Source organism: Electrona antarctica (assembly GCF_951216825.1).
Source record: "Electrona antarctica genome assembly, chromosome: 22".
Classification (NCBI taxonomy): Eukaryota; Metazoa; Chordata; class Actinopteri; order Myctophiformes; family Myctophidae; genus Electrona; species Electrona antarctica.
Window position 1 is genome coordinate 38,330,955 of NC_136805.1, and position 25,113 is coordinate 38,356,067.

A 25,113-nucleotide genomic window follows, 5' to 3' on the forward strand; every position below is an offset into this window, starting at 1 on the left:
TTGGAGAATTACAGTACATTTCAAGCACAACTCAATACAAAATTGTTAACTGTGGACAACACCATAAAGCATTACACTTGTTTACAATAGGGTCCACCATGTTCAATTCATCATAACATTTAGAGACGTACACATATATAGTGAGGGGAAAAGGGGTGGGGGCCAGTTTCGAATTGCAGCCGTCTGTAGGTGCCCTTTGAGAGCGGTTTTGAAGGAGTCAAGGGATTTGGATGTCTTAATTAATGACCATTGGTAGGGCGTCCCACATTTTGGTGGCATAGGAGCGAAAATAATGTAGTCCCTTGTTTGTGCCAAATCTGCCAAATCTGGTTTGTTGAACTCCCTCTGGTGTTGTGGGTGTGGACTTTGACACTTTGTTGACATTAAGGAAGTATTTAGACAGGTACATGGGTATCTTGGTGGTGTATCAAATCTTGTGGACCAGACCCATTGCAAGATGCTGTACTCTGTCGTCAACCCTAAGCCATTCCAGCCTGTCAACGTGGGCAGGGGTGAGGTGCGTTCGGGGAGTGAGGCCAAGTAGTAGCCTGACCAGTTTGTTTTGGGAAGTTTGGAACCTTGTTTTGAGGGCCTTTGAGGTGCTGTGGTACCAAGAGGTGCATGCATAGTCGAAGAAACCTTGTACGAGGTTTTTGTCGACCAGTATAGGAATCTTGTTCTTTGGTTGATTTTTTTGATTAGTCTACGTTGTTGGCTATTTTATCACCATCAAGGATTTTCCTCCAGGATGGAACCTAGGTAGGTAATTTGGGGTAGGGTGGGGTGGGGTGATGATGGGGTCATTGTCATAAATTGACAGTGACACTCGTTTAAAAATACACACAATCCGCCTTAGCAGTTGGTGTTTGTGGGACTGAAATTGAATGTATGTCTTTATCAATTTGGTGACCAGCTGTTGTCTGGCATTTGTGCTACAGAAATAAACAAATGTTATTATTATCCAAAAAACCCAGATCAGAACTACACATGATTTATAAAATGTTCCGTCCGTACTACGGTGTCGCGAATGTAGCCGAAAATAGCCGATCTACAAGCTCAATAAACGTCGCGGACTTGACGCATCGTGAGCTTGTAGATCGGCTACTTTCGGAAACATGAAATAGACTAGAGCGAGCAGCAGACTCCCTGGTCGCTAGCCAGTATGCAACGGGGCCGCTGATTGGTCGGCGAGCGAAGAGGTCATAAGCCGCCGGCCGTGATTGGCGGAAAGGGGACATTGGTGTTTTTTTCTCTTCCTCTCTCGCTTGTTTCCCCGTGTGGGTTAATGGCTCCTCCTGCTACAGACCGAGACGGAGCTGGAAGCCAGTAGCGACACAACACCTCGTAACAACAACCCGAATATCAGCGGCTTTCCGTCCGCAGTTTGCTCGTCGGGGTCGCGTTAGGAAAAGAGAGAGAGAGGCGGCGAGGAGGTTGCAGTTTGGGTCGAGAAGGAAGGAGGGTGGTTAAAATTAGAACGAAGCAAGCGGGGCCGGTCGAGGGGAAAAAAAGAATCGGCTCTATTTTTTTTCCAACCACCACAAACCAACTCCCCAAATGAACTCCGTCAGAGCCACCAACAGAAGACCCAGGCGAGTGTCGAGGCCGCGCCCGGTGCAGCCCGAACGGAACAACGGGGAGCGGGGTAAGTCTTGTCTCGCTGGGCCGCGGCCCCCCACTTCAGCAACCAACACAACCGGGTCTTGAAACAAACATGGTAGGGGCGGAAACAAGCGAGTCCCTTTTTAGCGGACGCTCTCAATTGCCTCCGAGGGGGACGGGAGGCTTCCTCTGACGCGGTGAGCCTGCGCAGGAAACGCCGAGGCTTCTGGCTCTGTGGCTTAGGCCAGGCCGCGCTTTGTTTGGCTTGAGTAATGTGAAGCTAACGCCGCTAGCAACCGAAGCAGCTAGCTTAGCTATAGCTTGGAGGTTGGGGAGGGGAGTTGGATTCTCTCCTTACTGCGCACCGAGCCGGACGGACGGACATTATTCGGGACGGGTGTTCGGGGCAACTGACATTAGCCAGAGGGTGGGGGGGCCCCAAAAACCAAACGACGACTCGACTTCGGGGGGCCGTTTGAAGCGGACCGCTCGGCCGTGGCATTCTCAGCTGTCACTCTGACGGTACCGAGGGTGTAAATCTGCGGCGTCTTTGAACTGCCATGTTTGGGGTGTAACGTTTACAAAAACATTAAGCTAGCTTGCGACGTGTGGGTTTAGTGTTTGTGTCCATTTTGTATGTGTTAGTAGTGGGGGACCCGGACCCCCTCCTCTTTCCAGGCAACGGAGCCAGCCAGCGGGTATGAACCCAGAAGCCCCCTTCCCTTCCTTCCTTGTTCACGGTGTTTGCTAGCTCCGGCTCCATTTGTTTACACCGCGGATTTAGCGAGCTACGCAGTTTGAGTTTTTTAGCCATTAGCCAGATCGACCCCAGTCTGCGGCCCTGCCGTGGCTGCAGACCTCATTTTGACAATGGCACGAAACACAGGGGGTTCCTTATTTTAAGGGAGAAAAGCTCAAGGGCCCAGTGACAATTTTGCCCAGTGCTCTCTACATGTTCAGGGAATAATTGGACCCACTGCGCTGGTAGTCCATCTGCCATTATCAATCACCAACCTTTGTCTGTCTTCAACAACTTACACACAGTGCCGGGTCGGCCAGCCTCTGCATGTTGTACGAGATATTGTTTAAAAGGACTGTGACTGCAATGAGAATGTCAGCTACCCTGGGACTTAGGTTAATTTGCATTTCCATAAAATCCAACAAAGAAAATGGTTGCAGAGGAGAAATTTAGGTTAGCTAAAGATGTGGGCTGCTTTTAACAATAATTAGTCGGGGTTGCAAAGGCAGTATCTTGCATTGTCCCCATGTCATTTGAGAGTAGATACAGTAGATTCGGTCTGAACCTGAGAGGTGCAGCCTACATGGGATGTGGATATGCATTTGTGTGTGTGTGTGTGACACTGTGTGTGTGTGCACGCGCCATGTTTGGCCTTGCTGCAGTTCTGTGCTCTGAAATGTATGTATAGAATGGTGCATGCATGTATAGATAGAATGTGTTTTGCCTTCCCCTCCAGATGAGGAGGCTGCTCCTGCAGCAGCCGCAGCAGAGATGGCCGTGGAGGAGTCAGGTCCGGGAGCTCAGAACAGTCCGTACCAGCTCCGACGCAAATCCCTGGTGCCCAAGAGAACCGCTGCTGCCTCTGCCACTGCCTCTGCCTGCCCCAGCAAGGGCCCTATGGAGGTGAGCACACTTAAATGCAGCTGTGTGTTGTGTATAAGCGGGCACTACTGCAGTGTGAATTTATTTAGTTCTCTCTGTCTCTCACTCTTGTGTGTTTGTCCCTTGTATGTAATGTATGTTGTGTGCTGATTGATCTTGTCCTCAAATGGAGGAGCGATTTTGTGTCTGAACAGTAAATGCCCGAGCGTTCGATTTTGTGCTCAAGTGCTTGGCTTATGGATGTGTGTGTTGTGTTTTTTCTTTTGCAGGGAGCATCCACCTCATCCACAGAGGCCTTTGGGCATCGTGCCAAGCGGGCACGGGTGTCCGGAAAGAGTCATGAACCGCCAGGTGAGTGTTATCTGCCTGGAAAGAATTGCCTCATTTGTTTTTTTAGTTTTTTAATTGAGTTATTGATTTTGAATTACCGTGTGCACTGCTGGGCGCTATGTTGCTGTTTGTACGTATATTACCTTGATTATTACTCTGTGTAATCATAGCCTGAACTTGTTATACAGTAAGTGAGTAACTGCAGGCCCTAGGGTAATGTTGAAGTTGTGTCATTTGCATTAAAGCTAGTAGTCCTGTTACACTCTTGTTACTTGAAGGCTCTTTAATCATAGCCTGATCTGGCACAGAGGCTAACTATCGTGTGTGTTTTTGGTGCAGCAGCCCCAGCAGAGCAGTACCTACAGCAGAAACTTCCAGACGAGGTGGTGTTGAAGATCTTCTCCTACCTGCTGGAGCAGGACCTCTGCCAGGCAGCCTGTGTGTGCAAGAGATTTAGCCAGCTAGCTAATGACCCCATCCTATGGTCAGTATCCGACAAGAGGTCAAACGGCCGAAAGCCTCCGGCCTTTTGCTTTTCAGCCATGAAACAGAAGGTGCATCATGTAATGCTTGTGTTTTATTTTTCTATAATAGGAAGCGTCTATACATGGAGGTGTTTGAGTACACGCGTCCCATGATGCACCCCGAGCCGGGTAGGTTCTATCAGGTCAGCCCTGAGGAGCACGAACACCCAAATCCTTGGAAGGAGAGCTTCCAGCAGCTGGTCAGTGGCCCCTCATATTGTTTTCATGATATTGACTGTGGTTACATTGTTTGTATTGCACTTATATGTGTGTTGTGTTTGTGTAATTTGCATGGTGGCTTCAAACAGAGCTTGAAGTTGAAACTAAAACCCAGGCAGATCAATTTGAATACTGCTCATCAAGTTTGGTTGTAATGGTTAATGCACTTTATCTAGATATGTTGGCAGCTGTATCCAATATGGTCACTGTTTTGTATGTTAATTTTACTTGTACATTGTGTGTTGTAGTACAAAGGTGCCCATGTGAAACCAGGCTTCGCAGAGCATTTCTACAGTAACCCTGGCAGGTACAAAGGCAGAGACAATATGCTGGTAAGTCGAATGACATCATACTAGGCAATACCTCAGACTTTATCTCGGCATTAAAATGCATGTATTGCACAGCCAACAAACATCTGATAGCGTCTTCCAACTGTATTTCTATTGGGGCTACACAAGATATTGGTAAAGTATTGCCAGAGCTTCTCCTATATAGCAGGGGTCGGCAACCTTTTTGACATGAAGTGCCGTGTTTGTATTCTCTTGATAGTCAGTGTGCCATGTCAACATTGCCGCTATGTTGAATTATGACACCACATAAAAATCCAACAGATGTTTTGTCCATAAATATAACATTTATTTCTTCTTCTTCTGGACTATTTTCTTTAACATCAGGACATTGTAATGATCATATCCCCCTGACTCCCTCCCCAGTCACAGTTCCGTTTGAATGAATGTAGAATTGTGTGCAGGATTTGCATGTATTTGAGAGAGCTTAATTTATGTTATTTTAAAAGGAAAAATCCTCTCTCACACTTATACCAGTGTGCCAGTGATCACCCTTCACTTTGCTAATGTTGGCACTCGTGCCTAAGGTTGTCTGCCCCTGCTATATAGGATAACGATGGCGAAAGCATTGACAGTGAAAGACATATTGTACAAATCACTCATAGATTGAGTTGGGGTTCCTTGTTGTGTTGGTGCTGACATGTATGCATGTATAATTAATTCCAATTTGTCTTCATTTGCTTTTAACACAAAGCACAATCATTTATCTTTCTGTTCACTACCTACGTTTCTATATGCTCTGCTTCTAATGATTGTATTCTGATTGGTAAATGACTACAAAAGACCCAATTATACCTGCTGCGAGGTCATTGCCATGCATCCCAGATTGTGTGGCCGCACATATGGTGCTTTATGCACGGTTGAGTACACTGACTGCACATGATGTGCTAGAAGAAATGACTAATGCGCTGTTTGAGAGGAGATCGGTCACCAATCTTATGTGACAATAAAGGAACTTGAACTTGGAAGGGATGTTCATTGGCACGTTTGTTAAACGGAAGATAAAAGACTCCAAGGTTTAACAGAATTTATTAGAATCTGAGGACTTCAGTGAAGGACATTCCTGCACAGAAATAATTGACACAAGTGCGGGTTAACTAGGACATTAGACTTATTCTCACAATGGCCTTCAGTTGTCTGGAATAAAGTCATTAGATTATGCCCTATATTGAGTGCAGCCCGTGTTGCTGTTGCTTTTGAACACATGTGCATCTGCAGCCAGTAAATGTAGTATAAACAGAACTGCGTACACATCAGACGTCCAGACCCTGCATGCATACGTAGATGGGGTGTGATATTCCAGCGCTGATGCATGCATATCTCATTTGCCAGTCTAATGCACTACAAGGCTATAAAAGACAATATTACAACCATGTATGACTCACCGATTTGCACATTACAATTGCATTTGTATTTTATTTTTGCTCTGCGGCCCGAATTTCCATAAATGAGATGCATGTTTGTTTATCCATGCCCTGACATTGAGTGTGTCATTTGTCTTGCAGTACTACGACACCATTGAGGATGCTCTGGGTGGGGTACAAGAGGCCCACTTTGATGGCCTGATCTTTGTCCACTCTGGCATTTACACAGACGAGTGGATTTACATAGAATCCCCCATCACCATGATTGGAGCAGGTAAGCACATCTATTAGTGAGTGTGTTCCATGTATTTTTGCTGTCTGTGATAACCGTGTTCGTCCAAAATCATTACTTTTCAGGAAATGGGGAGGAGGTGGGGGACCTGTGTTCCAATGAATTCAATGTAGTTATTGTGTAGTAACAAGCACTTCTTAAATACTATTTGGTTAATATTTATAAAACCCACAGATGGACTTAGGTATAGGGGAAAAGGCCACATTTTAAAACTATATATATTAAGTTAATAGGTAGGTAATTAATGTATGAACAAATTAAATATGGAGATACAAGGTTTCTGCCTGACATTGACGATGTGTGACCACTGTCTCTAGAAGAGGATAGACAAACAGCTTGTGTTTGGTATTGATGATGTCCCCCCCCCCCCACACACACACACACATCCCCCGTAGCACCCGGTAAGGTCGCTGACAAGGTGGTGATCGAGAACACCAGAGACTCTACGTTTGTCTTCATGGAAGGCTCGGAGGATGCCTACGTGGGTTACATGACCATCAGGGTAAGCACAAACCACACCGTTTTCCCCATCGCCATCTTTGATTTTATTCCTGCTTTTTCTAAACGGCCTGTAGAAATTGCTGCATAATCAAAAGGCCTTTTCCTTTTCATCCCGGTCCAGTGTGCAGCTATTTGGTCGCACTGTGCAACCGTGGTGTTATTTATTTTCTTCCTGTGTCTGGCTCTATTGCTTTGTTTCTTTCATATTGTACAATGGAAGATCTCTGCGATTGTATTGTAGTCCTTTGTGGATCCGCTACATGAACACTGACTAACATCTCTAGACAACCTGGTGGTCTATTAGTGATACACTGTCTAATGAATGCAAATGAAACCAGCCAGGTTGCATACATAATATATTTTGTACGGGTATTTGGTCAACTAGAGGCAGGGGCGTGGACTTCTTATCACTGCTAAGGGTGCACAAACCCCCCCGCCACCAATCTCTCCCGAGTCGGGTGCTCGACCCCCCCCCCCGCCACCAATCACTCCCAGGTCGGATGCTCAACCGCCCCGCCCCTCCCCCCCCGCCACCAATCGCTCCCGTGTGAGTGAATGAATGAATGAATGGATGGACGTGACGTCATGGGTGCTTTGAAATTACCAAGGGTGTCTTAGCGCTCTACAGCACCCACTAAGTCGGCGCCCCTGACTAGAGGTACAATCGCAGTAGTTCTTGACACTAGCTCCATGTAGTCTAAAATGACTGAATCATATTTTGCATGGTTTGATTTGCATGGTAGGTGCTGTACTTGGCTGCCAATAATAAGTTAATTGAATAATATATGTTAGTTAATAGTTATATAGCTTTAACAAACTTGTCTGTGCAATGATTTGGATTTGGTGCAATGGTATGGTATTTTAGAAGTGTCGCAGTCTCCGTTTCAGCCCATTTTGTGTTGACAACTTTTATTCACTTTTTTGCAAGGTAAAAGCTTTCTAATGGGCAGTAATATAAGCTTATGAGCCCCATTTCAAACTCCAGTGTTGGCAGGTTGGCTACAATGAGGCGGTTTGATATGGACCCGAATACATTTACAACCATAATCTGGGACACATTTCTACATTTACAGTTGGCCCGGGGCCCGACAGTTTACCTTACTGTAGAAGTTCAGGTGATGTGTCATTTCTGAATTTGATTCTGATATTGGGCTTGTCTGGTAGTAGGGCAGCACATTATGGTCATATTATAGTTTCATGTGTTTTTAGCGACCTGGTGTGGAATGAGATCGGTCTGTTTGTGGTTATTGAGATTGAACGCTGACAGAGCAGCAATATCATGTTTTCCCTCATGTGGATGCCTAATGGTAGATTTGGGAGGAGGACATGGACTGTAACAGGATGTGATCTAGTATCAGTTGATGAATTCTGTTAGATGTACCAACAAGATTTGTTTCCTTCCCGAATCCAATACCCATATCGGTGGGTATCGAGTACTGATCCGATAGTCGATACCAGTGTGTAATTTAAACAAATCTAAGACAATGGTTCTCAATGTGGGGTCCAGGGACCATCTGGGTTCCTTGAGGCTGGAATGGACCGTTTCAGGTCTGTAACTTATGAGTCCATTTGGTTTCATTCATACACCGATTTTAGTCATTTAGCACAGTGGTTCCCAACCACTGCAGTACTTGAGCCCCCCCCCCCTCTGGTGGTACTCAGAGGAGTCGCCCCAAATAAGAAGAAAAAAGACTGGAATGAGTGGAATGAAATATTTATATTAATACAGGTAGTTCTTCTGACCAAGCAATTGGTTGAAATGGTCTCTCCAGCCGTGCTGAATGTGCATGACGGCACACCTAGACGTTAATAGAAGATTTTTGATGACAGATTAATCCCATTCGAAATATTATCAGTTGTGCCGATTAGTCGTCAGAGCAGCAGCAAAATTGGTGTAGGAATGGAACAAAAACAAAACAATAAATCACATTAATAGCTGAATTGGATGGGGCAGGTCTATGCTCTTGTATCTTAACATCAGTTATTATGGTGGTACTTGGTATAATAAAGGTTGAAAAGCCCTGATTTAGCAGACCCTCTTAACCCATTTTGGGCAGGAACCCCTTTTGGTGTTAGCATTATGTTATGCTTTAGCTATTGAAAAATAGCAGATCTACAAGCTCATAGCGCGCCACCGAGTGGCGCGCTATGAGCTTGTAGGTCTGCTATTTTTGAAAAATCGAAGAACGACTGACATAGAAACATAGCTTTTTCAGAAAACTGTCGGGATGTAGAAGACATTTTTAGAATCTGATCTCGGGTCAAAATGGGTTAATCCAGAGCGTGGTAATACATCAAATGCATAGGAATGGGCATCAAGGATCATAAGCAAGCTGAGAGCCTCACATCCATCTAACAGTAGAATATATGTACAATGAAACTGAGTATACACTATAGAGGGCCATGTCTACATAAAATGCTGTCTAAATTACATATGTTTAGCCTTTGCATACGCTTGTAAGGTCCTTGAGGCAAGTGGTACGGGCTAAGATGTCTGACGATTTGAGTTTTCAGGCTACAGCGAAAGTTTGGGAGTGAATCTGCAGTTCTGATTGCAATCGGAAGTTCATTCCATAGTTTTGGAGCCAAAACGGAGTTATGGGGGGTATTAAACGTACACATTCCATTAATAATTGTTAATTTGCAGGCTTGTAAAATGAAAAAATAGTACAGTAAGAGTGTAAAACAGTCAAACTGTCAACTGAAACAATCAAAATGTCTGTAAATGAAATATCATCATGTGATAAATTGCGTGGTATTGAAATGGCATACTCGCCGAGCATCATTTTAGCCAGTATCGGCAGCTTTTCCACTACAGGTATTGGAAGCTTTTCCGATACTGAAATACAACTCTGTTCTCTGTCTGATCCATGCTTGCATTGCTCCTCTCTTCCTGCAGTTCAATCCTGATGACAAGTCTGCGCAGCACCACAATGCCCACCACTGCCTGGAGATCACGGTTAACTGTAGCCCCAACATAGACCACTGTATCATCCGCTCCACATGTACAGGTAACACACTCATTTTCTTTTAAATATATCATTTACATATATAGCATAATAGGCAGCAAGGCTCTTCTGTGAGGAAATGGGACAAGAAATGACGAGGCATTTTTCAGCCAAAGGACCGCTTAGCCGAGAGAAATGAAGCGGGTACCCCTAACCCCGCACTACATGAAATTGTGTTGCATATATTTAACCCATTTTGGGCAGGAACCCCTTTTGGTGTTAGCATTATGTTATGCTTTAGCTATTGAAAAATAGCAGATCTACAAGCTCATTGCGCGCCTCCGAGTGGCGCGCTACGAGCTTGTTTTGACATGCTCAGATATTTATGCTCTACAAGTTGGATTAAATCATCTCGCGAGATGGAACCGGCCCGTGACAGTTTTGGTCGCACTACAGCAATTATTTGCAGTGTCACTGGTGCTCCCAATTATATTTTTGGATCGCACAGATTCAAATTCAGGTGCATTTGCGACCAAAATGGTCGCAATGTAAAGCCCTGACCTGTGAACACGGGAGTAGTTGTGTACTGAAACTCGTGTCTATATAGGTACTAATACATGGCACACCAAATCACAATGCATATTTCTGTGCATCATTTGACACTTGACTCTGGCAGCATGTAGTCTACTATTAGCTTAAACAAATGGCCTAAAGCTCAATGATCTAAACTGTGTGGCTGCATTTGACTGCAAAGGATACTAACCTTGACGTGTCGTGCAATGTCTGTAAATGGGGGCGGCACGTCAAATGTTCTTGTGACGCTGGGATGATACTGACAGTTTTCTGAAAAAGCTATGTTTCTGTGTCAGTCGTTCTTCGATTTTTCAAAAATAGCAGACCTACAAGCTCGTAGCGCGCCACTCTGTTGCACGCTATGAGCTTGTAGGTCTTCTATTTTTCAATAGCTAAAGCATAACATAATGCCAACACCAAAGCAGAGGGGGATGCTCCGTGTCATGCACATTCTGGTGGATGCCGTCAAGCGGTTTCAGGAATGGACGTTGGTGCTGGGCTTGCGGAAATATTTTGTGTACCCATGTCTAGTCTTGGAGGCCACTATGTTTGAACTTTAGTGTGAGGTGGTGCAACCGGCCTCTGTTACCCCCGGGGAGAGCCAACAATGTCAAATTTGTATCTTAGAGAAAGTTAAAATAATCTCAATGTGAAATAAGACTATTAACCCACCGCCCAGCATCCCTACGAGACGTTTCCTCTCTGGTGTATCTTAATTTTTTTTTAAATGTCTTTCCTGTCTCTCTTAGTGGGGTCAGCAGTGTGTGTGAGTGGTCAAGGGGCGTGTCCAACCATCAAACATTGCAACATCAGCGACTGTGAGAACGTTGGCCTGTACATCACAGACCATGCGCAGGTAAACACAATCGCACCGTTTCCACATGCATGCATGCACACAAACAGAAGCCATGTCATGAAACCATGTGCCAGTTTGGAGTCCTACCCCATTAGGTATGTGACGTGGTCACAGGCTGGCCAGTAGCCACGTGATCTCAAGAGATCCACATGGGAGCCACGCTGTTCCCATGTGGACTCGGGTCCCGAGATCCACATGATTCAGATTTATTTTTGTTTGGGTTTGATCAAGAGCACCAGCAGTCCCCAATGTGTATTAGTGACGTCTGCAATGCATGCTTACAAAGGAACAGGTAAAACCGGCCCTGGGGGGCGGAAACCACATGCTTGATCGTCAACCACAAACACTTTACATACACTTTAGTAACCACACCGCCACGTGTTATTATGCAACTGCCAACATGTTCACCCTGGCTCTGGATCTGTTGCAGGGTATATACGAGGACAATGAGATCAGTAACAATGCGCTTGCGGGCATCTGGGTGAAGAACCATGGGAACCCTATCATCAGACGTAACCACATCCACCACGGCCGAGACGTGGGCGTGTTCACTTTTGATCACGGCATGGTAACTACAACCACTTCCTACGTTTATTCCTTTGCTCTCGTTGTCTCCGTCCATCATCTCAAACATCAGCGTTGAACCCCCCCGAGTTCTACTCTGTTGCGTGCGCGATGTCGTGCACCAGCAATAGCCGCTCTGCTCTTGTTTGTGCGCAACACCAGCGCGCAACCAAGTATAAATCGGGTTCTATTATAATCCCTCTTCTCTCCTCGTCAACCCCTCTCTCTGTGTTTTCAGGGTTATTTTGAAAGCTGTAACATCCATAGGAACCGCATAGCGGGCTTCGAGGTGAAGGCCTACGCCAACCCCACAGTGGTACGCTGCGAGATCCACCATGGCCAGACGGGAGGCATCTACGTGCACGAGAAGGGACGGGGACAGTTCATCGAGAACAAGATCTATGCCAACAACTTTGCCGGAGTGTGGATCACCTCCAACAGTGATCCAACGATACGGTGAGCACACGGAGAACACAAGCACTCCTGTTACGTACTCGCTGTGCAGATACACTAACAGCACTTGGCTCTGGTTATGGAAAACTGGGAACACGGCATGGCACGGACCCAATTGACACAATTGAGTGCAAAGACAAGAATGTGCTTAAAATGTGTATTGGGTATCACAAGATTACAGAGGGGAAAGAGTGGGTGAAATATTTTTTTGTATAAGCTCCCAACATTTTGTTATTAACCCATTTTGGGCGGGAACCCCTTTTGGTGTTAGCATTATGTTATGCTTTAGCTATTGAAAAATAGCAGATCTGCAAGCTCATAGCGCGCCACCGAGTGGCGCGCTATGAGCTTGTAGGTCTGCTATTTGTGAAAAATCGAACGGCGGACATAGAAACATAGCTTTTTCAGAAAACTGTCAGGATGTAGAAGACATTTTTTGAATCTGATCTCAGGTCAAAATGGGTTAAAGGGTAAAGACTATAGTGAAGGAAACGGACTGATAACAAGAATCATTTTCAAGTATACATGAGGTCCAGGGTCAAAATTGAAATAAAACGAGGCTCACATGCTTCCTGTGCAAGTAGGGCACATTTGCCACTGAAATAGTCAGTCTCTTGGGCAGGTGAGAGAAGTATAACAGTTGCAGCAGATATCAAACAGTAATATGTGATGGTGGTGCCAGTGAAGCGGCAGTAGAGTGTAATCATAGTCGTATACCTAATGTGATAAGGCCTGTGTTATGACCCGTGTCGTCAAGACTGACATGAGGACGGGGCTCTGCGCTCGTTGGAACAGCGTGATGGTTGGCAGGTGGGAAGCTGCTTCATAGTCTGGAATGACTTTTGATGATACATGGGTATTAACCCATTTTGACCTGAGATCAGATTCTAAAAAATGTCTTCTACATCCTGACAGTTTTCTGAAAAAGCTATGTTTCTGTGTCGGTCGTTCTTCGGTTTTTCAAAAAAATAGCAGACCTACAAGCTCGTAGCGCGCCACTCAGTGGCGCGCTATGAGCTTGTAGATCTGCTATTTTTCAATAGCTAAAACATAACATAAAGGTAACATCAAAAGGGGTTCCCGCCCAAAATGGGTTAATGCTTGCCTGGCTATGGCAGCAGCATGAACAGATGCATTGTGTATGAACAGATGCATCTTAACATCTGCTGATGGAAGATTGATGTATAACGTGAGTTGAGTTACTGTTGTAGCTAGCCCAAAGCAATACCTACACAGCGAGCAACAATGAGCACAGTGCCGGTTTCATAGAGGGTGTTGGTTACTTGTAAATCCATGGACATAATGGGACATTAAGTCACCGACAGGCTACAGCCAGCTCTAATGGCAATGATGCCTGATGAATGAAGCCAGTATAAAAATACTGGATCTCTTTACAATATTGATTGCTGGCATTAGACGGGTATGTGTGAGACAAATTACAACACATAAACAAGACAACGAACGTTATGAGTGCATCAAGAAAATGTAACTACTTAAGCCTACTTACTACGCTGTGGGCGTAGATTTGTCAGTCCATTCTTGCTGCTGTTCTAGCTCAATATAGATTTACCCAGACAGATCAGTCGGTGGAGATATCTCTGATCATCTGGCTACGTGAGACTAGGCCTCTAATGAAAAATGCCCAAAATAGGGATGCCAAATTGAAAGTGGCCAAAATAGATCACGTTTGTGGTATAATTTGTGGCGTTCTGTACCAGAAGAAGACGACTGCAGAAGACTTTTTTTTTTCTTTCCACCCAAACGGTTTGCATCTGTTCCATGGCATTCAGTTGTTGTTGTTACTGTGTTTATGACCTCTGTTCGTTTGTTTGGTCTATCCAGGGGTAACGCCATCTTCAATGGCAACCAAGGAGGCGTGTACATATTTGGAGACGGGCGGGGCTTGATAGAGGGTAACGATATCTATGGCAACGCCCTAGCGGGAATCCAGATCCGAACCAACAGCTGCCCCATCGTACGGCACAACAAAATCCACGATGGACAACACGGGGGGATCTACGTGGTAAGTAACCGCCTCTTACACACAGACGGATAGCCCAATAGTGGCGTCATGGCTTCAAATCCACCTGAACCTGAGTGCTGTGCATCCTCTTCTTCCTGGGGTGCATACTTAGTTTAGACTAGTCATTGGTTAGACATGGGTTAAGGTTAGGTTTAGATGTGCTGCCCCGTGGGAGGTTAGGTTTAGGGTGAGGGTTTGAGATAGGTTGTTATTGTAGGACTAATGACTGGTCTAACCAATGACTAGTCTAAACCAAAAACTGTCTAAACTAAGTGTGTGTGTGTGTGTTTTCAGCATGAGAAGGGCCAGGGGGTGATTGAAGAGAATGAGGTGTACAGCAACACGTTGGCTGGGGTCTGGGTGACCACCGGCAGTACCCCTGTCCTCCGTAGGAACCGCATTCACAGTGGCAAGCAGGTAAAACACACATTCTCTTTTCTGGCTGTACACTGATCATTTGACCATTATGAGGATGAGACGTAAACTAGATCTACTACATGATGGAGGAAATGTTTTGCCATATCCTTTGAACACTTATATCAAGCTACCACACTATTAACGTATATTGTGGGCATAGTTTCTTTTCTTTTTTTTTAACGGTTGAGTCGAGTTCCTTACAAGTTCCGTATAACTGTGTAGCCTAACTTTGTGGTGTTCCCATCCTCTAAAACGTTGTTTGCCCCCTCACACACTACCTAGTCTGCATGTCTGACTGCCTGTCCTTCCATCCCATGGTCTGACTGCCTTTGTTTCTCTTAGGTGGGTGTGTACTTCTACGACAACGGCCACGGAGTGCTGGAGGACAACGACATCTACAATCACATGTATTCTGGTGTACAGATACGGTAAGAGCGGATTAATGCTATTAACCCATTTTGACCTGAGATCAGATTCTAAAAAGCTATGTTTCTATGTCAGTCGTTCTTCGATTTTTCAAAAATAGCAGACCTACAAGCTCGTAGCGCCTATGAGCTTGTAGATCTGCTATTTTTCAATAGCTAAAGCATTACATAATGCTAACACCAAAAGGGGTTCCCGCCCAAAATGGGTTAAATCTATTTAGCGGGATGTTCACCTCGCGTCACATTTTAGTCGTGGTGAAAATGCACAGCTGTCTAAAACACACGTCTGGAACGTTGGAAGAAAAGAGAACTAATGCTGAAGGCGTGCTACCTTTTGCAGGACGGGAAGCAACCCAAAGATCAGGCGCAACAAGATATGGGGTGGACAGAACGGAGGCATCTTGGTCTACAACTCAGGTGTGTTAGTGTGTTTGTACATGCATGTGTGCATTCCTTATGACACACAAGATTTGGATGTACGTATGTGTATATATATACACACACTAGGGCATTCACTTCTAGTCATTTTTATGTAAAAAAAAATATATTTTTTTTCTTTTTTTGGAAATAAATATTTGTACATTTAAAAACTGTGTACATTGGTGACTATAACTATAATCTATACCTGATCTTGTGGCCTACAAAATCGGGAAAAAAATAAAAAAAATAAACCTTTTTTATTTAGTCAACTAGTACCAACAAGGTCGACTAGTGGATTTACTAGTCGTCTAGTTGCTTAATGCCCTAACACACACACACAATGTATGTAGGTGCGTCATTCGCATAATGTAACCTTGCATGTCTTGTCTGAATGGTGGCAGGTCTGGGCTTTATCGAGGACAACGAGATCTTTGACAACGCCATGGCTGGGGTTTGGATCAAGACGGACAGCAACCCCACTCTGAGACGCAACAAGATCCACGACGGCAGAGACGGAGGCATCTGCATCTTCAACGGTGGCCGAGGTAAATGCATCACCGTTATCATCTACAGCATGGGTGTGCCCACACTTTTTTGACTTGAGAGCTACTTTCAAAATGACAAGCTCAACAAGATCTACCCACCAAAAAAATAATATCGAATTGCTGAAAATAGTTAAACAATGTACCCGAGGGGGCTTTGGAATAGCGGCAATGGCATTACATATAAGACTAGCCCACTTGGAATGGGAAATACAGGGGGGAAACTTTGAACTGATACTGATGTTTGTGATACAATACTTGGAAACAAAGTATTGCATTGTGGGTTTGAGCTGAGGCCCTTTTTGATCAAGTCACCTTAATTCAAGTGACAGATTTTTATTTTATTTTGCATTTAAATATGTATTTTAGCATATGTGGTCTACCTGCACGGCCTTTGTGATCTACTGGTAGATCACGATCTACCTTTTGGTCACCCCTAATCTACAGGCTTGTAGATCGGCCTTTGCGATTCTGGGGGTTTTCACTAACCTTTGAAAAATCATCCATCCACCGATCCCTTTGAAAGACACAGTAGAATTGGGGGAAAAACTGCCTTTGTTATGCTCCGTTCCATAGTTATGGACAGTTGAATGTGGCTCGTAATGTAATCTCATGATTTCTGGGTGTACTCTTCTTCGTCCTGGGATCATTCACAGGCTGCGGAAGAGCACCTTCTATCGTAAACCACTGAAATTAAATGAGTGTTTAAAGTTTTTTGTATTTCTGGAAGATTTTTTTCAAAATTTCTGTAATTCATCTGAAAAACATTTACTCGCGACCCATAAAAAATGGTCCGGGACCGTGTTTGGGAAACCGTGATTTAGGCCAGAACAAAGTCTAGTCCAAAAAAGAAAAGTTGTACTTGAAATTAGACTACCTACCTGCCAACTATTGTGTAATGTAAAATATCTGTCATGTGCATAGGTCTGCTGGAGGAGAATGACATCTTCAGAAATGCCCAGGCTGGTGTACTGATCAGCACAAACAGCCACCCCATCCTCCGCAAGAACCGCATCTTTGATGGCTTTGCAGCAGGTTAGTTAACCTATCTGTGCCAATCATGGTGACTAGGTGGGCCTGAGTACCACACACCTGAGGTGGCAACATGCATGCTCCAAATTGCCGTGATGCATCTGCATGAGCATTCTTTATGTAGAAAGCTTTTAACCCATTTTGGGCTGGAACCCCTTTTGGTGTTAGCATTGTTATGCTTTTGCTATTGAAAAATAGCAGCTCTACAAGCTCATAGCGCGCCACCGAGTGGCGCGCTACGAGCTTGTAGGTCTGCTATTTTTTTTAAATCGAAGAACGACTGACATAGAAACATAGCTTTTTCAGAAAACTGTCAGGATGTAGAAGACATTTTTAGAATCTGATCTCAGGCCTAAATTGGTTAAAGGTGAGCAGTGTTTCTCCTAGCCAGAAGCTGATGGTATGGGGAGCTTTAACCCATGCACACTTGTTCAGCGCGCATGCACATTTTTGTGTTTTTTATTTTAGTTTTGTGCTCTTTTGCGGTTATTTGCCTTTTTTTTTTGTCTATTCGCGGCCACCTACTGTACTAACAATCATATTGTGGTGGCCCACCACACAATAATGCATATAGGGAAACACTGGTGAGAGACCATACCATACATCTGGCAATACATGTCGCAGTTTTGACCATATATTGCATGTAAAAAGACTGCCAATTGATTTGTTTTTGGCTGGTATTCTTTTCACTTTGTGAGTGTGTCTCTCTCATCGTGGCAAATTATAGTCCTGGAGATGCCTATTCTAGCATAAACTGCCACAGAAGTGGTTTTCAGTACTTGCCACTTGTTTTTTCTGTGATTTGCCACAACTGTGAAACACCCAGTCACTCACGAAAAAGAGTGAGCCAAGTACAGACCCAGACTGGTCAATAAAGTGTGTGGTTTTTAAGTGGTTAAACGCTGAGCATGTGAGGTTAGTTGGCCATAATAAAGAATAAATAACGTGCTTAATCACTTGACATATAGCATTCCTAATCTGAGGGGAGCATTCAGCGAAAATAGCAGACCTACAAGCTCCTCACAACACATTGCATTGTGAGCTTGTAGATTTTTGGTGAAGAGATTTGGTATAGAGGGGACGGACGGACGGACAAAAGAACAAAGTACAGAGCCAATTCGGTACTTTGGTGTGTACACACTCTCTGGCATCGCGTCTGGTGTGTAGTTAGATTTGTTTTTATTTCATCAATTAAATCAAGTCAAATTAAGTCATTAAATCAATATCATGTATAATTTTGTGGACGATATACAATATCAATAGGCATCATTTTTGGAGATCACTAGTTTCGCGGGGATCCCGAAATCCACATGCTTAGACTTTTTTTTAAAGTAAGTGACTAATTTCAGCCCTGCTGTGCTTGACCCTCTCGTGTCATCTTTTCCCAGGCATTGAGATAACCAACCATGCGACCGCCACTCTGGAGGGCAACCAAATCTTCAACAACCGTTTCGGTGGCCTGTTTCTGGCCTCCGGCGTCAACGTTACCATGAAAGGTAAGGATGGGGCTTCTAATTTGCACGAATAGGCACCCTCAGGCCTGGTCATAACTATATGCTAACATAAATGCTCATGCTTGGCCTGTGCATTTTGTATATTACACTCTTTCACCGTTCCTTTCACTCTTACCCATTATTCTTTTCCTGCTGTCTTCATCGTTCCGTCAGATAATAAGATTATGAACAACCAGGATGCCATAGAGAAGGCTGTGAGCAGAGGACAGTGTCTCTACAAGATCTCCAGCTACACCAGTTACCCCATGCACGACTTCTACAGGTACGCAAGCCTAAATGGTATAGCTCAGATTTATAAAGTGGGCCAATTAGAAATCACTTGTAATGGATCTTGGGATCCACATGAAGTGGGTGTACTTCTGTGAAAGAAAACCCGACTGAAAGAGTGATGTGATATACATCTCTAGTAAGCGGTGCAGAACCGAGAGTGACACATTCTTTCGGATGTAAACTGCGCAGCTTTTAGCCTTTTTTATCGGATTTTAGATATATATCGGTGACCGATCTATCGGAGCATCCTTAGCCAAATGGCAGCCTTTTGTCTGAAGACTACCGGTATTTGAATAGTAAAAGCCTCAGATTTATGATGTGTGGTAGCAGCTCTGTTTACATGTGCAGTAGGTCTAGAGATCTACTTGGTACAGATAGTAGTCCTTAGGGTGGTTGTATTCACACATTGGCTAACCTTTTATCACAGCAGTTCTTGCTGCTGTGTTTGCACATTGTTGTATTTCTCCCAATGGGTATGGGAGTTCTTTTTGTCATTGGTCATAGTTTCAACCTAACTTTGGGTGTGTGTAATCTGTGGGAAGTGTCTGATGTCTTGGTATAGTGGGCAGGTAGTTAGAAGGTGTACACACATTGTGCACACACATTGTGTGTGCAGTGGGAGTATAGTCTGTCTTCCCTTGGGAGCGGGGTCTGTCTGTGTCGGCCTTTATTGCAAGGCTGTGTTCACTGAGTTTGTACCTAATCAAGGCTTTCCTAAGGTTGGGGTTGTTTACCCTGCTCAGGTATTCAACCAATGTATATTCTCTTTTTTGTGGTGGGTATCATTTCATTTTGCTTTGGTTTTGGGTTGTCTCTTTCCAGTATGTCCAATAAGATTATAAGAAAAAGAAAGCTGCCTAAGTCCATGGGTTTTTCGTCTGGGTTTGGGCACAGAGTCCCTGGACCAGCTGACTAAGGGGCCATCCTGTAGGTTTTCTCTATGTTTGAGGGCTATCTTATGGAGCGTGTCTGAGAGAGATCAATGTCACTAATTGTAAAACTGGGTTTTGTGTTTTTCTTTCTCTCCCCAGGTGTCACACTTGTAATACAACGGACAGGAATGCAATCTGTGTTAACTGCATCAAGAAATGCCACCAGGGGCATGATGTAGAATTTATACGGCACGATAGGTGAGTGCTGGCTTTCTCATTCTCAACAGGGGTGTCACAAGTCTGGAAAGTCATTACAGTCTGATTTCACACTTAAAAACCAAGTTCCATAATCTCCAATCTTTTCTTCCTAGTTTCCCCCCCCCCCCTCCCTCCTCCTCCTAGACAATCTTTTGATGGAAGAAACGACAGCGGGTGTCGAACATTGATTAAAAACATTGAACAGTGTCCTTCATGTAGTTGGCGAAATATGTGTGACCATATAATAAATAAGAATCGAGCACAGCATGCTGCTGAGAAATGTCTTTGACACACCAATGTGGCGGGCCATTATCACATTATGCCTGATTTTTAGTGGTGTAGTTGGTCGTAGCAGATCTACTACACACTAGGTGATGAGCAGAATTTCTCTTGGACCAGTAAAGGTCTACTATAGCCATCCCATGTTGAATCAATTGCATTTATTTTAATATAACATTTTAATCCCTATATACTTGGTTGACTGGAGGGGAAAAGGAGGGGACCTTTTTCCCTAAACATACTCCAGACTCACACATCACGTTGTGACTTGTTATCTGTTGTGACTGTGGCAGCAGTGGCTCAGGGGTAGGGTGACCGGATGGAAACCGAAAGGTTCCCAGTTCGATCCTGGTCTCCCCCAGAGTTAGTGTCGAAGTGTCCTTGAGCAAGACACTGAACCCCTAATTGCTCCTGATGTGCAGGTTGGTGCCTTGCATGGTTTCCCCCGGCATCGGTGTGTGTGAATGTGTGAGTGAATGTAATGCACAGTCTCTGTAAAGCGCCTTGGATAAAGGCACTATATAAATGCACCATTTGCCATTTACTGTGAGCTTGTATGTCTGCTGGACAGACACTATGCTATGGTTTACTTATGTGATGAAAGTAAAAAAGACAAGTCGAATTGTAGATTTGAAGAATCGTGTCACTTCTCACAAACAGTCCCTGACCTCTGTGTGCTCTTCACCAGGTTTTTCTGTGATTGCGGAGCGGGAACGTTGTCCAATCCCTGCACGCTGGCCGGAGAGCCCACGCACGACACAGACACGCTTTACGACTCGGCACCGCCCATCGAGTCCAACACACTGCAACATAACTGAATACATGCATCAGACGACAACCTTGCACGACATGACATTCACATACATTGCAAACATACACACTACACCTGCACACACACATTGACAGACACACATACTTGGTTACACACACCCACACACACCCACTTGCAGCCATAATAGGACCCAGAGAGACTCTGTGTATGCAGCGCTCTCTGGCCAGGCTAGAGGCTGAAGCGAGGCTGCAGAGGAGAAAGCAAAGCCTCTGCCGTACTGCAGACACGGACAGATGCACTGCAGTGCCCAAAAGCCTCCACTGGAGGGCAGCGGTGGAGCGCAACGAGAGGGACAGACTTGACAGACTGACCCCCGTGCAGAATGGCCACATGAGATTCCTCACGCAAGCATTTCTTATCGCGCGGTCTGTCGACGACGAGAGCGGGAAACCGGGCGAGTGTTGTTGGGGGTGGGGGGGGGGGTATGGTTAGAAAAAGAAAAGGAGAAAAAAAAAAGCCCCCTACATCTGGCAGAGTGTGAAGAATCCCCTGGGGGTTTTCTCCCGGGGTATGCATCTGGTCCAGAGGAATTGTCGTCAAAAAAAAAAAGAAAAGAAAAAAGAAGAAAATTGACTTCCTGCTTCCTCAAAGCTGCCGTCCCCCATTGGCTGCCCTCTACGGTTGTAACTAGGTAACGGACGGGCTGATGTAGCTCTCTTACGTGTGGATAAAAGAGCGAGATTTATCGTGTGATGGAGCACTTGGGCTTTTTTAAATATGTTATTCTGATCAATGGATTTGATTTTAATGCTTTCTCATGTAGTTTTGTATTTTCAAGCAAAAATCTGACTGTATTTGAATGTCTTTTATTTTATTATATATTATGATAATTATTGTTCTTTAATTTTACTTTTGGTTAGCGTCTACCCCCCCACCCCCCTTCTCCTCCCCCCCGCCCCGCCCCTGAACCCTACCCCGCCACCCGCCGGCTAGCTGCAGTAACTCGGGCGTCCCAGTGGTCAAGTTCTTTCTGTGAAAGAGAATCTCGTTAAACACTAATTAAACCCTCTCTGGTGTATTAGCTTAAAATGGCAGGTGGAGAAACTCCACAGTTGTACAAAGGTGTGTGTGTGTGTGTGTGTGTGTGTGTATATGAATGAGTGTGTATGAGAGAGAGATCAGGGTGAGTCTTCAGTGTATAAAAATGTGTGGTAAAACTGTGTGAATGTATATGTTTATATAAGTTCATGCAGTCAGTGTTTTTTCCTGGAGAGGGTTTCAATAGGAGGCGCCAGAGCTCCTCTCAACTGGAACCTACGAGTCTTGTCTGCAGTCCCCCACTTACCTGCCCTGCTCACCCCGCCCCGCCCTGCCCTATCTCTCCCGTGTATCGTGGTGACTGTGGCTCCTCATGCGGCCTGAATCGTATGCATGTACCATAACATCTAGACTTAATATATTGTGAAGTATTCAATAACCATTATTGTAGATGCTAGTTGGAATTCAAAAAGGGGTTTAATTTCCTAGAAAGACAAAACGACAACAGGAAACTGGTCATTTCTAAGAAAATAAAACTTTATTAGATCAACGTGTGGTTGTTGTGAGTTTTACATCCCATGGGAGAGAACATTTGTGTGATTATACTGGTCAAGTACGCGTAGGTACTGTTGTCCACGCAGGACACAGCCTATTATTTTATACTGATCTTTACCTCTGTGGAAAAAGGGTTCCTCCAATAAAAAGCTGGACTTGGTTGAAGTCAGTTGTACAGACCTTTTCAGTCTGTAACTTCACATTTCGAAAATGAACATAATCATGCATAATTTGCAAACCTTTTTCTGTGTTGTATGACTTTTTATTCGAAGACCACATTTTTGTTTTTGTTTTTCTTTGAATGTATGATGTTTGGTCTACATAAATGCCAACTAATTAAAGGTGGGGTAAGTGATTTTTCCTGTAAAGATGAGCGTTAAATAGCTCCATCTATACGCTGATACTAATTGTTAGTGTTCAGTTAATGAGTCTTCAGCTATTTAAGGGTGCTACTCCTGTCTCCAACTCTTTAATGAACAGAAATTGCATTTTTAGATTGGGATACACATTGTATCCAATCAGGAGAGCGCACAGGATAAACAAGTGAAATTGGAAACGATGACAGAAATAAGCAATTGGAACACTCAAATTTAAGCTAATAAATCTCCAGTTGGATGAAATGTGGCCACCCCGCCTCAAAATAGAATGCTATCGGTAATCTATCTACATCATTTACACAGCATCAATATATGGTTCTCAAAGTGGTCCCCAGAAAAGTTGGTTAATATAGCATCAACTTACCGATTTACAAGTGCACAACGCATTGAGATGAGCTGTGAGCTTGTTGATATGCTATTTAAAAATAAATATAAATCTTGGAAAAGAAAGTGACAAATTTTAGTATTTTGGAAACATTTTAACAACAAATCATGTATTGTGGTCCATGGCCAAATTATACATTAATTTGGGTGTCCTTGTCATGAACTCTAGCCTAAGTGATTTAGACTCGGATGTATTTTATCGCTTTTGACTTGAAAACAACTTATGGTCGTTGCTGGTTTTAGCTGGACGTGGACTGGTTTAGCTGGTCGTACTGGTGTGTCAATATAGTTGGTCAGCTATAGTCAGGCTAAGCGTGACCATGCTGGTCAAGCTGGAATGACCACAAACCCCAGCTTTGGGGAAAGGCCAGATATTTGCTGGTCTTTCTAAAAGAACACTTTCCCAAATCCTACTGTAGTTAACTTAAATGCAAAAGTGCTGTGAATTTTTCAACGTTATCTTCATCTAAACTAAGCACTAATGCGAAGAGATAAATCTGGGGTTAACTTCGTATTCTCTGTGACAATATTCACGATGATATCCTAAAAATGAATTACGCATAATGTATGATACAACTAAATATCTTTATTTGATACTGATACAACAGATGAGAAATACGATATGGGTTTAAAGGTAGGATAAGTGATTTTCTTTAGTTAAAATAAGTGAAAGAAAAGTCAAATGTAAATAAACGTTTATATGAAAATATTGTATTTGTGAGGTGGCTGCCTGGCCAAAACCATTTGAAATACACTAGAAAATAGAGAGAGGACAAACACCACACCTGATAACTATTAAGTGGGCAGATTACTATGGAGACACATGCTGGAGTTATTTAACTTAAACGCCCAATGCATTCTCAATGAGAATAGCACAAACTTTGGCATGCTACTAGTCCTAGTCCTAAACCCCATTCAAGCCTATTTAGGTTTATCTTATGGTGGACATGTTAGCCTGAAAAGGAATCTTTGAAATGTTTCATATTTTTAGAAATATAGTGCTTTCAAATTTGAGAAATGTATAATGGGGCTCAATGGCAGGTTATGGCACGTCAAAAAACCACACCTAGAGACTCCATTTTTTATTTAACCTTTATTTAACCAGTAAAATCACATTGAGACCATAGTCTCTTTTACGAGTGCGCACTGGCCAAGAGAAGATTCACACTTTTTATAATTCAGCTTACTTATTACTGTAAAAGTTCCACATGGTGGAACTTTTTACTTTGAAATGTTTTGTAGTTTCTGAGTTATTTAACTTAAACGCCCAATGCATACACTGACACCACGCTAGACAGGAACGCCCAAAAACGTCACATCCGGTTTTAGCCTGGGGTAAGAATTTTCTATGGCTGCCAATGCAACTTGGTCCAATCCTTAATCACATACGGACAAACATCTATGCCGATCACCCTGGGCAAGACCTACGCTGAAAAGACTATCAGCGGAAGTGGCGGAAGTGTTGCGTGTAAGATAACTACGTCACGCGGTGCGGCTGTGTTTACTAGTCCCCACCCAATGATCATTTCAGCGGGAATACATTTTCGGGAACACAACGCGGCGATTGGTCAAAAAACGTTAACTTCCGGGGGGGGGGGGGGTTACACGGCGGAAGTCCTGCCTTAGATAGCTTATTTGTCCTAGGTTGTGACCAGGCTCTTCTTTTTCGCAGTTAAGTGAGCCTGGGACCGAGGCTATGCCGATGCTATCTAACTTGCGGAGGTAGCGTGCCTTGTCCACG

At 44.0% G+C, this 25,113-nt stretch overlaps 1 protein-coding gene across 2 annotated transcripts; it reads left to right on the forward strand.

The window, feature by feature from the left end:
- The first annotated feature begins 1,237 nt into the window (after positions 1-1,237).
- Positions 1,238-22,967, forward strand: LOC306914887 (F-box only protein 11-like). 2 transcript variants are annotated; one of them, XM_079492115.1, is made up of 22 exons: positions 1,238-1,645; positions 3,078-3,244; positions 3,493-3,574; positions 3,893-4,037; positions 4,148-4,277; positions 4,545-4,628; positions 6,149-6,281; positions 6,695-6,801; positions 9,700-9,811; positions 11,071-11,177; positions 11,608-11,745; positions 11,980-12,197; positions 14,037-14,217; positions 14,512-14,634; positions 14,977-15,062; positions 15,400-15,476; positions 15,881-16,024; positions 16,946-17,056; positions 18,442-18,549; positions 18,721-18,829; positions 19,869-19,967; positions 20,935-22,967. In XM_079492115.1, the coding sequence occupies exons 1-22, from the start codon at positions 1,558-1,560 to the stop codon at positions 21,062-21,064; spliced, it is 2,679 nt and encodes an 892-aa protein (XP_079348241.1). In that variant the 5' UTR covers positions 1,238-1,557; the 3' UTR covers positions 21,065-22,967. The 2 variants fall into 2 exon arrangements, with proteins under 2 accessions (XP_079348241.1, XP_079348242.1); XM_079492116.1 differs by having other exon boundaries at positions 3,896-4,037.
- Positions 22,968-25,113: the final 2,146 nt, after the last annotated feature.

Excerpts from the sequence above, each read along its gene's own strand:
- LOC306914887 (XM_079492115.1), top strand. The coding sequence starts at position 1,558 with ATGAACTCCGTCAGAGCCACCAACAGAAGACCCAGGCGAGTGTCGAGG. Across the intron at positions 15,477-15,880 it reads CATCTTGGTCTACAACTCAG|GTCTGGGCTTTATCGAGGAC; the intron begins GTGTGTTAGTGT and ends GAATGGTGGCAG. Across the intron at positions 18,550-18,720 it reads CGTCAACGTTACCATGAAAG|ATAATAAGATTATGAACAAC; the intron begins GTAAGGATGGGG and ends TCGTTCCGTCAG.